General features: G+C 48.6%; 1 protein-coding gene across 3 annotated transcripts; it reads left to right on the top strand.

Moving 5' to 3' along the window:
• Window positions 1-3,099: 3,099 nt before the first annotated feature.
• KRTCAP2 (keratinocyte associated protein 2) lies at window positions 3,100-11,843 on the top strand. Of its 3 annotated transcripts, none has more exons than XM_061606459.1 (5): window positions 3,100-3,257; window positions 6,204-6,358; window positions 8,815-8,878; window positions 9,062-9,128; window positions 10,177-11,843. In XM_061606459.1, the coding sequence occupies exons 1-5, from the start codon at window positions 3,107-3,109 to the stop codon at window positions 10,295-10,297; spliced, it is 558 nt and encodes a 185-aa protein (XP_061462443.1). In that variant the 5' UTR covers window positions 3,100-3,106; the 3' UTR covers window positions 10,298-11,843. The 3 variants fall into 3 exon arrangements, with proteins under 3 accessions (XP_061462443.1, XP_061462441.1, XP_061462442.1); XM_061606457.1 differs by having other exon boundaries at window positions 3,100-3,335; XM_061606458.1 differs by having other exon boundaries at window positions 3,159-3,351.
• Window positions 11,844-12,269: the final 426 nt, after the last annotated feature.

The raw sequence follows: 12,269 nt of genomic DNA, 5'->3' as shown, positions 1-12,269 counted from the left end.
GCAGGTCCCTGCCCCGCAGGAGTTTGCAATTCTAAGGGTGGCATGCAACGCCAGGGCGCGGTCATTTGCTGAACCAGTTGGCCAGTTGCAGTCCGGTCCAGTGGGATCGGTTTCGGCCCCTCCCCTCTGAGGAAGTGGACAAGGTGCTCTCTACTGTGAAGCCAACCACCTGTCTGTTTGATCCTTGCCCCTCGTGGCTCATTATGAGCTGCAAAGAGAGGCTGAGCGAAGGGATCAAGGCGGTGGTAAATGCATCCTTGGAAGAGGGTGTAATGCCATCAGCCCTCAAGGAGGCAGTAATAAAGCCTATCTTGAAAAAGTCCTCCTTGGATCCCCAAGAGTTGAATAACTTCCGCCCAGTCTCTAACTTACCATTCTTGGGCAAGGTGATTGAGCGAGTGGTGGCCAAACAGTTACAGACACACTTGGATGAAGCAGATTATCTAGATCCATTCCAATCTGGTTTCAGGACTGGACATGGAACTGAAACAGCCTTGGTCGCCCTGGTGGATGATAAGAGGAGGGCGTTAGATAGGGGAGAATATACCTTCCTCGTCCTCCTGGATCTCTCAGCGGCTTTTGATACCGTCGACCACGGTATCCTTTTAGATCGCCTGGAGGGATTAGGAATAGGGGGCACTGTTTTACGGTGGTTCCGTTCCTATCTCTCAGACAGGCATCAACGGGTGGCATTGGGGGATGAGATGTCAGACCCTTGGACCCTCAACTGTGGAGTGCCGCAGGGTTCTATCCTCTCCCCCATGCTATTCAACATCTATATAAAGCCGCTGGGGGCTCTCATCAGGAGATTTGGGCTGCAGTGTCACCAATATGCAGATGACACTCAGCTCTATCTCTCGTTTAAGTCCTCACCAGAGTTGGCTGTGGACACCATGTCCAAGTGCCTGGAATCAGTAAGTGGACGGATGGAGGGGAATAGGCTGAAGCTGAATGGCCCCCGAACTGTGGAACGATCTCCCAGAGGAGATAGGCCTGGCGCCAACGTTACTATCTTTCCGGCACCAGGTTAAAACTTTTCTCTTCACCCAGGCTTTTTAACATGTTTGTATGCGCTGATATTGTTTTAATTTTTTTAACATTTTAAACTTTTAATGTGTTTATATTGTTATACGTTTATTGTATTTTTGATGTTTCTTGTCTTGTGAACCGCCCAGAGAGCTTTGGCTATGGGGCGGTCTATAAGTTTAATGAAATAAATATAAATAAATAAATAAATCCCGATAAGACCGAGGTGTTGCTCGTGGGAGATAAGAGGAGGTTGGGAAATATAGACCTGGTGCTTAATGGGGTGAGGTTGCCCCTGAAGGAACAGGTCCGCAGCCTCGGGGTCATTCTTGACTCCCAGCTGTCCATGGAGGCTCAGGTTTCAGCAGTGAGCCAGGCAGCTTGGTATCAACTACATCTGATACGGAGGCTGCGACCCTACCTTCCTGTCCATCTACTCCCATGGGTGATACATGCCCTGGTCTCCTCCCGCTTAGACTACTGTAATGCGCTCTATGTGGGGCTACCCTTGAAAACGGTCCGGAAATTACAGCTGATACACAATGCGGCGGCACGTCTGATTAAGAACAGCCGTTGTCGTGATCATATCACTCCAGTGTTAGTAGATCTACACTGGCTACCAGTTGCTTACTGAGCCCAATTCAAGGTGTTGGTGTTGACCTTTAATGCCCTATACGGTTTCGGCCCAGTTTGTCTGAAGGAGCACCTCCAGCATCATCAGTTATGCCGCCTGACAAGATCAACCACACAAGACCTTCTCTCAGTCCCGCCAGTTAAGACTGGTGCGGACCAGAGAGAGAGCATTTTCAATTGTGGCCCCCACCCTCTGGAATTATGACCTTCGCCATGCCGCCTCCCTGATGGGGTTCCGCCGGGCCTTGAAGACCTGGCTATTCAGGCAGGCCTACAGGATCTCTGGAGTGGATTAATTTTTATGCTGTTATTAACTGGAAGGGTTTTTTTTAGATTATTCATTGATTGTGGTTTTATATTGTATTTTATTGTGTAATGTACGTCGCCTAGAGTGGCTGTTAATTCGGCCAGATAGGCGACTCATAAATAAAATTTTATTATTGTTATTATTATTTATTTATTTATTTGTTTATTTCATTTCTATACCGCCCCTAGACAATGGCTCTCTGGGCGGTTCACAGCAAGGAATAAAATACAATACAGTAAAATAGCAATCAGATAAAATCCCTAAAAACGGACAGCTAAGCATTTAACAACTTGATACAAAATTAACTTAACATTAAGCAATTAAAATGCCTGGGAGAATAAAAAGGTTTTAACCTGGCGCCGAAAAGATAGAAGAGAAGGCGCCAGGCGCACCTCATCAGGGAGACTGTTCCATAATTCGGGGGCCACTACTGAAAAGGCCCTGGATCTAGTAACAGCCCTCCGAGCTTCCCTATGGGACGGGACTCGGAGGAGGGCCTTAGATGTTGAACGTAGTGAGCGGGTAGGTTCATAGCGGGAGAGGCGTTCCGCAAGGTATTGTGGTCCCGCACCGTGTAAGGCTTTATAAGTCAAAACTATCACTTTGAATCTGGCCCGGAAACAAATAGGTAGCCAGCCCAGTGCAAACGCGCCAGAACAGGTGTTATATGTGCGGACTGTCTGGTCCTCGTCAGCAGTCTGGCTGTGCGTTTTGCACTAGCTGTAGTTTCCGAATTATATCAACCCGGAACCTGTTTTTACGATATCAGCCTTGAATTGTTAGCAGCTGGTTAAAAATGGTGCCTCTGAACCTATGCGGAGTGCATTTCTCTTGGTGCATTAGCCTTAAAGCTTCTAAATCAGAGGGTGCGGCTTTTCAGTAGTTATGCTCCTGATTATTGTTATTAATAACAATAATAAACTCAACAATCACTCAACCAAATAGAGGAGGCGGGACTCGAACCCGCAACTTCCCAGTTGCGCCAGCTTCGGTCCTTTGTTCAATGCCTCCTCCCGGGTGGGGGAGGCGAGAAAAGAAAACGATATGCGCATGCTCCATCTGGCGGCGAGCCGGAGGAAATTAAACGCGGACTGCCTGTAAGGCTTGCTCGCGGCCGCCAGGCGGGACGCTCTGTTGCGCATGCGTCAAACGCCTTCACTCGCACTTCTGCGCGTGCGCGCGGGGCACAATTTACACGTCTCCTCTCCGAATGGTGGGCAGCTCTGCGCTTGCGCGCGATGGAGCCTGCTTTCTGCCCAGGGGAGGAGGCATGAGAGCGGCGCATGCGCAGGTGGGGAGAAAGGAACGAAGGAACTTTCCTTCAAACGGGGAACGGACGGATCCGGTGGCGCAGAGTTGTGCATTATGGGTAATATGCTGTGGGGGTAAGGCAGGGCTGGTGGGCAAGCTACAGGTTTCTGGCCATGAGAGGGATGGCTACTGCTTCCTGTACTAAGGGTGATGCTGCCAGCCTGTGCCCAGTTGCATGCTCAGGGTGCATTGTGGGTAATTAAGCATCTTGGGTATGGGGAAGGGTCGCAGCTTAGTGGCGGAGCAGATGGTTTGCACGCAGAAGGTTCCAGGTTCAATCCTTGGCATCTCTGGGTAAGGCTAGGAAAAGATCCTGCTCTAAAACGCTGGAGAGCTGCTGCCGGTCAGTGTCAACAGTCCTGAGCTAGATGGAACAATGGTCTGATCTGATATACATTTATTTATTATTTATTGCATTTGTATACCACCCCATAGCCGAAGCTCTCTGGGCGGTTTACAACAATTAAAAACAAATATACAAATTTAAAAACACATTTTTAAAAAGCAATTTAAAAACGCATGCCAAAATGCCTGGGAGAAGAGGAACGTCTTGACCTGGCGCTGAAAAGAAAACAGCTTTGGCGCCAGGCGCACCTCGTCAATAACATCATTTGGGGGCCACCACTGAGAAGGCCCTCTCCCTTGTTGCCATCCTCCCAGCTTCCCTTGGAGTAGGCACCCAGAGGAGGACCTTTGATGTTGAGCATAGTGTACGGATGAGTTCATGTCGGGAGAGGCGGTCCATCAGGTGTTGTGGTCCCAAGCCGTGTAAGGCTTTTTAAGTTAAAACCAGTACCTTGAATCGGGCTTGGAAACATACAGGCAGCCAATGCAAGCGGAGCTTCCTGCGTTCCTATTTCAAGCAGCCCACTGTTTAGAACAATAAGGACTAGAGTCTTTATTTCTGAAGGAAGGGCTGTTGCCATCAGCGGTATCAGTCCCCAGGAGAGACCCCTGCCTGAAATCCCAGAGAGCTGTTGCTAGTCAGTGTCAACAATCCTTAGCTAGAGGGGTGAATGGTCTGACTAGGTTCAAGGTAAAGCTGGGGTCTGTCTGGAGATGCCTGGGATTGAACCGGTAATCTTTTGTGAGCGGAGCAGATGCTCTGCTGCTGAGCTGCAGCCCTTCGCTTGGGAACTATTATTATTATTATTTATTACATTTATACCCTGTCTTGCTTTTCATGATAGAAACCCAGGGCGGCTTCCATATGGTTCCCTGGCGGTCTCCCATCCAGGCACTGACCAGACCTCACCCCGCTTAGCTTCAGTACGGAGCTGGCCTCATGTGCCTTCAGACCATAGCATGGGAACTGATACGAAGCGGTGTGGTGTGCCGTTGGGAGGAAATGGGGCGAGGATGCTGTTCTATGGCTGAGGCGAGTCTGGCCAGGATGCTGAGCGTTGCTGGCTGGGCCGAGGACTTTGCTGCTTGCTCTGCCTATTGCATGTCCAGGGTGTATTATGGGTATTGCAATTTAAATTGTTTTTAAATTGTTTAAATTGTTTTTAAATTGTTTAAATTGTTTTTAAATTTTTTTAAAAACTCTTAAAAGGTGTTTTTAAATTTGTATATTTGTTTTTAATGTTTTAAATTGTTGTAAACCGCCCAGAGAGCTTTGGCTATGGGGCGGTATACAAATGTAATAATAATAATAATAATACCGCAACATTCAAAGGAGGAAATGCAGAGGGCTTATCATACCATGGGCAAGGTGGGGCTTGCCAGTCCTTTGCGGCTATGCTGATCAGCTTGGTGCTGGCTTCTGTGCCAGGCTTTAGCTATTCTGCTCAAGGTATATTGTGGGTAATGCAGCATTGGAAGAAGGACATTGTAGCAGGTCTCGGGTGCCTCTTACCAATCCTCTCTCACACACATCCGCTGGCTGGGTGCTGCCATCCGTGCCAAGATTGTCACTCTTGAATGTGCTCCCAGCAGAGCCGTCCAGCCTCTGCTTGGAAAACCCACCCACCCCTATAGGTAATTCAGGGTTGGGGACTCCCTGCAACTCCCATCAGCCGCAGTCGGCATGGGCAGTGGTTCAGGGATGATGGGAGTTGGAGTCCAGCAACATCTAGAAGGCCACAGGTTCCCTGTTCCAGTCACAGACACATCTCAAGCTATCAACGATCCTATACTAAATGCACTCACAGAGGTGTACAGCAGGAATGAGGAACTTCTAGATGTTGTTGGACTCTAACAAACTCCCATCTGCTGCAGGCAACACGGCCAACATCGCTACCCCTGCGTTTGACATGCTGTTTTTGCCAATACGTTTCCTCGAACATTCTGCCAAAATCTGCACTCCTGTGACTTAAAGCAGCTCTGAGGCTGATACACGACACCCATGATGCTCTCTGCCAATCAGTCTCATGCTCCCACGCCCATCCATTTACAAGATGTAGCAGTGGCTACCAACTTGGATGGCTTTTGAAGAGGATTAGCCAGATTCGGGGAGGATTTGGCTGTCAGTAGTTACTAGCCACAATGGCTAATTTTTCCCTCCACTGTCGGAGGCGGGATGCCTCTGAATGCCAGTTGCTGGGGATGGCAGGTGGGGAGAGTTGCTGTTGTGCTCAGGTCCTGCTTGCGGGCTTCCTGTTGGGGCATCTGGGTGGCCACCATGGGAACAGGATGCTGGACTAGACAGGCCACTGGCCTCATCCTGGAGTGCTCTTCTTAGGTCATTTCAGTGCAAGGCCTTGGAAATGCAGGAATCAACAAGGCAGAGCGGAGAGGGCGGTTGTTGTCATGCCCCACTTGTGGGCTTCCTGGAGGCGCCTGATTGGCCAATTGCCAGAACTGGGATGCTGGACTCTGGGCCTTTGACCTGACCTAGCAGAGCTCTCCTTACATTGTTAGTGTTTTTTAGTGCTTTGCCAGCCTCCTGCCAAATGCTGACCTGCGTCTCTCTTTCTCTCCTCAGCTGTTGGCACGGGCACGTCCTTGGTGCTTTCATCGCTACTCTCTCTCCTGCTTTTCACCGGCATGCAGATGTACAGCCGCCAGCTTGCCTCCAGTGAGTGGCTGACCATCCAGGGAGGGCTGCTGGGCTCTGCCCTCTTCATTTTCTCCCTTACGGTATCCTAAATGCTGCCTGTTCAGAGGAGCTGGGGCTGTCGGGATGGGAGGAGGCCGGAGGTGGGCACCTTTTTGGGCATCGGCTGATCCAGCAGAGATGTCGGGCGTGAAGCGACGTCACATTTAAGAAAGCATCTTTGCCATCCTGCGGGCCACTTTTCCTTGTAGGTAACCTCCCGGGGCCATTTATTTATTTATTTATTTATTTTATATCCTGCCCTTCCTCCCAGCAGGAGCCCAGGACGGCAAACAGAAATGCTAAAAACACTTTAAAACATCGTAAAAAGACCTTAAAATACATTAAAACAAAACAACGTTAAAAACATTTTTTTGAAGAAAAAGCTTTAAAAAGATCTTTTTTTAAAAAAAGGGTTAAAAGCATATTAAAGAAAACATATTAAAAGCAATTTTAACACCATGGTGGGTGGGGCCTGCAACAAAACTGGGTGGAACAAAGCATGCAGATTTCGCTTCTGGGCAGTGGGCTGGTTTTTACACAAACGTGCGCACCCTTCTCCTTGCATGGCTTTAAAAAGAGGATTCGGCAAATCCAAGGAGGACAAGGCTCTCAAGAGCTGGGATGGCTGTGTTCTGTGCTTCCACAGTCGGAGACAGTATGCTTCTAAATAACAGTTGCAGGAGGGGAGAGTTGCTGTTGCACTCAGGTCCTGCTTACGGGTTTCCCATTCGGGCGTCTGGTTGGCCACTATGAGAACAGGAAGCTGGACTAGATGGGCCACTGGTCTGATCCGGCAGGCTTTTCTGATGCTCATATGACCTCCTCTATCTAGGCAAGAAGCATTATCAATGTTCAAACACGCATTCAGGCCAGGCAGAAATACTCAGTGCAATGCATGGCCAGTTGGGGGTGGGGGAAGAGAGCGTGGCCTGAAGAGAGTCCCAAGGGCCAGACAGAGAGGGCTAGTGGGCCACATTTGGCCCCAGGGCTTGTGGTTCCCCACCCCTAATTCTCCCTGATGTGTTCTGCAAGGGCAGCACTGAGATGGAGGAGAAAGTTGACAGGGAATGAGACCATCTAGGCTGGCTGCAAGTAAGGAGGTAGACAAGTGGGAGCTGGCTGAGAGTAGACTGGGCTTGGAGGGGTAGCGCCCCACTTGCCCGCATGGAGCAGCCTTATGGCTTTAAACTTATAGAGTATTCCCCTGTCTTGAAAAGCACACAGTTCCGGATTTTGGAAAACAAAATTGTGGCATGTAATTCCACCCCCCACCCAATCTTGCTGATACCTCCCTCTTGTCCGTGGGTGGTCCGACTTTGATTAGGTGAGGATCATCACTGCCTTATCATTGGAAATAGAAGGGATGGATTAAAATTTCAGAAACGTGTGAGCGGCTTTCAGATTCCCCAGAACTGGTGACTGAGCCTGAAGAAGTGTTCTGGGAAACTGGAAAGACTGATTTGTTGTTGTTTTTACATCCATTTTAGAGAATTTTTATCCTACCTTTTGCCATGTGGTCTCGGAGGGCGTCCCCGTAAAACCAAACAAGAGAAGACAATGCTGATCGCTGTGCAGTGTTTTTTTTAAATCCAGTTACAAATCACGAGCTAACAAGTCTCTTTATCCGAAGGCCCAATGAAAGAGAAATTTCTTGGCATCGGAACCCACCCAGCACTGGTGCCTTTCTGATCTCAAGTGGGAGAGTGTTCCAGAGGTGGGGTGACACCACCAGAGAAGGCCCTGCTCCAGTCAGTAAGATCTCCATTAAGAGTCAGTACCAACAGGGCCTCGACACAGACGCAGAGCAATATTGACGGAGGCCCTTTTTCAGGTAGTTGGTCTCAAGTAGAGATGTGAAGGCCCAGAAACGGAGTTTTTTTCTGAGTTTTTCCGTTGTTTTTCCCAAAAATGGGGGGAGGGGGCACATCCCCCCCCCCTTGAATTTTGCTGTGGTTTCTTGCTGGGTCTTCACATCTATGGTCTCAAGTCATTCAGAACTTTGTAAGTCAAGCTCAACACTCAAATTGGGCCCCGGTGATGTATAGGCAACCCACACAGATACCTCAAAATTATCCTGTGTTCCGAGCTGCCAAACTTGTTGGCACCTATGCAGTTGCATTCCGTGACAGCTGCCGTCCCCGAACCATCTTCAAGGGTAGCCCTAAGCAGACTGCATTGCAGTAGTCAAGCTGGAAAGTTAGCAGGGCCTGTTTTGTTACTGTTTAGTTCAGGGGTGGCAAATCTCTGGCCCTCCATCTGGAGGCTGTGCTGGCTGGGGCTGATGGGAGTTGGGAGTCCCAATAACCTATGATTTAGTTGGCCCCAATAAAGGCAAATGTGGCACTGGGGCAGCTGGAATGAGGGTTAGATTACTGGAGGAGGGGTGCAGAACTTCAGCGATGGAGGTGAAAGTAAATGAAGGTCTCTGAGGTGGGGGAGGGCTTATCACTTTCCTGGTGTTACAGGGATGGTTTCCTTAACCCCAAAACCCTTCCAGGCTTTCAACAACCTTGAAAATTTGATTTTCGGCAAGGGATTCCAAGCCAAGATCTTCCCTGAAAGTGAGTTAAATGGATACAGGGCGATTCTTTTCTTTTTTGGAGGGAGGGAGTTGGCTGCCTTGGGTGGGACAGCCAGTGGGTGGATCGGGGGGGGGGGGGTTGGGGGGGGAGTGGAGATGCCAAAAGGATAATTTCTGATCATTTTTTTTACCCTCTCCAAACCCACCTCCTTTTCTTCTGCAGTTATCACCTGCCTGTTGCTGGCTCTGTTTGCGTCAGGGTTGATTCATCGCGTCTGTGTCACCACCTGGTAAGAAAAGGCAACTCAGACTTTGGGGGGGGGGGAAGAGACAGGCAACTATGTCCCAAAACATGCACACACCTCAAGGTAAATTAGGACTAAAGAGGTTCAGATTCCAGCACCTCTGAAGGTGCCATCCAGGGCGGACTTTGGGGCAGACGTCCAGGGCCTCACTCAACAGGAGGGCTCTCCAGCCTAATGGGACTGGCAACGTGTAAGTTAGGTCAGGGTCAGTGAACTTCTGACCCACCAGACATTGCCAGGGTTCAAACGTGGGGCCTTTTGCAGGCACGGCAGACACTCTGCCGCGGAGCTACAGCCGTTCCTTGTGACAAAGCGGGCTGGATGTGGCTGCAAAAAAGGCAAATGCTATATTAGGCTGCATTAACAGAAGTATAGTTTCCAAATCGCATGAAATATTAGTTCCCCTCTATTCAGCACTGGTTAGGCCTCATCTTGAATACTGCATCCAGTTCTGGTCTCCGCACTTCAAGAAGGATGCAGACAAACTGGAATGAGTTCAGAGGAGGGCAACAAAGATGATCAGAGGACTGGAAACAAAGCCCTATGAGGAGAGACTGAAAGAACTGGGCATGTTTAGCCTGGAGAAGAGAAGACTGAGGGGAGATATGATAGCACTCTTCAAGTACATGAAAGGCTGTCATATAGAGGAGTGCCAGGATCTCTTCTTGATCGTCCCAGAGTGCAGGACACGGAATAATGGGCTCAAGTTGCAGGAAGCCAGATTTCGACTGGACATCAGGAAAAACTTCCTAAGTTTTTCCATATGATAATGGAACCAATTACCTAGAGAGGTAGTGGTCTCTGTGACACTGGAGACATTCAAGAGGCAGCTGGACAGCCATCTGTCGAGAATGCTTTGATTTGGATTCCTGCATTGAGCAGGGGGTTGGACTCGATGGCCTTGTAGGCCCCTTCCAACTCTATGATTCTATGGAGCCCACGAAAGCCTTGTGCAGGAGCAAACCTTGTTTTGTAATATGTCTTGGTTGCCCCCAGATTAAACGACAGTTGCCCCTCTGCCATCTCTTCCCAGTTTCATCTTCTCCATGGTCGCCCTCTACTACATCAACAAGATCTCCTCCTCCCTGTACCAGTCGACCGCGCCGGTGCCCGTGCCTGCCAAGGCCGTCAGCAAAAGCAGGAAGAGGAATTGATGCCCAGGCACACACACCCTTCCCCATTAGATTGGGGGGTAGGAGGGGCAGGGGAGAGAGAAATCAAAGAGGGAGTGCCCTGCTCAGCACAATCCAGACATCCAATAAAGCCTTTTTAAAAAAAAACACACAAGCAAGTCCTTGGCATCTTCTGAGTCTTTAGGAGACGTTATTTTGACCAAACACAAGTCTCCCCCCAAGGGGCTTACACTCTTCTAGGACTGGTGTGAGGAACCCATGGCCCTCCAGACATCGCTGAACTACAACTCCCATCATCCCTGACTGTTGGCTGTGCTGGCTGGGGACTGATGGGCATCGTAGTTCAGCGACATTTAGGGGGACCACAGGTTCGCCACGATGATGTCACTCTGGAAGAAGGAAGGAAGTAAAGTGGGGGGGAAATGTTCCATGATTTACAGTTAATGCCTCTGCGGTCTATGGGCCTGATCCTGCCGTCCAGCTTTTCTTAGGTTCTTGACCTTCAAGCCAACCCCCGCTACTGTGGCTTCACCAGCTGGCATCTCTCTGGGTGCTTCCAGATGACCAGTTTATCGAGCAATCCTCCTGATTTGTTTGCAGAGGAAATTAGAGGGCATTGGCCATTTTATTTTTTTATAAACCACCCTCTCACAAGATGCCAGGTTAGTATACAGCATCGTATTAAATCTTTAAAAAGACAGGGCTCTCCCAGGTCTTGGGCAGGGGATCTTTTCCCTCAGCCTTACCTGGGGATGCAGGGGATCAGTTCTGGGACCGGCTGCACGCAAAGTAGGTGTTCCCCCACGTTCCCTCACAGCTAAATGTTTCAAGGTTGCTAGGAACAGTATCTTTCGGTCATGAAGTGCCCAAACAGACAGGGATGTCTCTGAAATTCCTCCTGCATGTTAATAACAAGGGAGACAGGCACACTTTACCAGGGAGGACATTTCTTAAATGGAGAGCCATCATCGAGAAGGCCCTGTCGCCGTCGGCACTGACCAGACCGACCCCAGCAACAGCACCCCCAAGAGGGCCTCCGCTACCAATCGCAGAGCCTGAAATAGTTGATACTGGGGTGAGCTACTCTTTTTAAGGCTCCCAAACCCAAGGTTAGAACAGGATTCATAACCTTTCCCCTGTTGGCAGATGCGTGGCAGAGACTTTGGGTAAGATTCCAACTCTGCGTTTCCAGAGTCACTCTTGCAAACTACAGCATGCCAGCCTCTGCAGCTAGGCCATTTCTGGCACTTTCCTTCATCACCTCCTGTTTCTAAACAGTGGCCTTGTTCAGTTTAAAAAAAGGCGTTTGGGGAAGAGAATTGCCCGTAATGTGCTCATTGTCAGCCCTGGGTCTCTCTTATTGCCATTGTGATGTCAGGCAACGTCCAGCAGAAGGTGCCACAGGACTTGCAGAGATCTAGCTTGTTTTCAGGCCCTGGGATTGAGAAAGGAAAACCGCAATTCTGTGGTTTTAAATCGCTGCAATTGTTGCACAAGTGATGCAATAAGTGTTATTTGTATACCCGCTGTCAATTTCACAACAATAAACAATCATTCGCTTTAGAAATTCTTTTTAAAATTTTATATGAAATTTTTATTTGCGAATTTAACAAAGAAGAAAAAATAAAAGGTAATTTGTTATTAATTATTACATTTATATCCTGCCCTTCCTCCCAGAAGGAGCCAAGGGCAGCAAACAAAAACACTAAAAGCACTTTAAAACATATTTCAAACAGAAGTCTGTAAAATATATTAAAACAACTTTAAAAACATTAAAACAAAGCATCTTTAAAAAATCTTTTAAAGAACAACTTTAGAAACCTTAAAAAGCCATTCCAGCACAGATGCAGACTGGGATTAGGCCTCTACTAAAAAGACTTGTTGAAAGAGGAAGGCCTTCAGAAGTTGCTGAAAATATAACAGAGATGACACCTGTCTAATATTAAATATATTTATAATAAATATATTAATAATCACCATCTGTTCACATTAT

The sequence above is a fragment of the Rhineura floridana genome, chromosome 22, assembly GCF_030035675.1.
Source record: "Rhineura floridana isolate rRhiFlo1 chromosome 22, rRhiFlo1.hap2, whole genome shotgun sequence".
Classification (NCBI taxonomy): Eukaryota; Metazoa; Chordata; class Lepidosauria; order Squamata; family Rhineuridae; genus Rhineura; species Rhineura floridana.
This window is presented reverse-complemented; position numbering and strand designations above follow the sequence as displayed.

Excerpts from the sequence above, each read along its gene's own strand:
- KRTCAP2 (XM_061606457.1), top strand. The coding sequence starts at position 3,107 with ATGCGTCAAACGCCTTCACTCGCACTTCTGCGCGTGCGCGCGGGGCAC. Across the intron at positions 3,336-6,203 it reads CGCAGAGTTGTGCATTATGG|CTGTTGGCACGGGCACGTCC; the intron begins GTAATATGCTGT and ends TTCTCTCCTCAG. Across the intron at positions 8,879-9,061 it reads AGCCAAGATCTTCCCTGAAA|TTATCACCTGCCTGTTGCTG; the intron begins GTGAGTTAAATG and ends TTTCTTCTGCAG.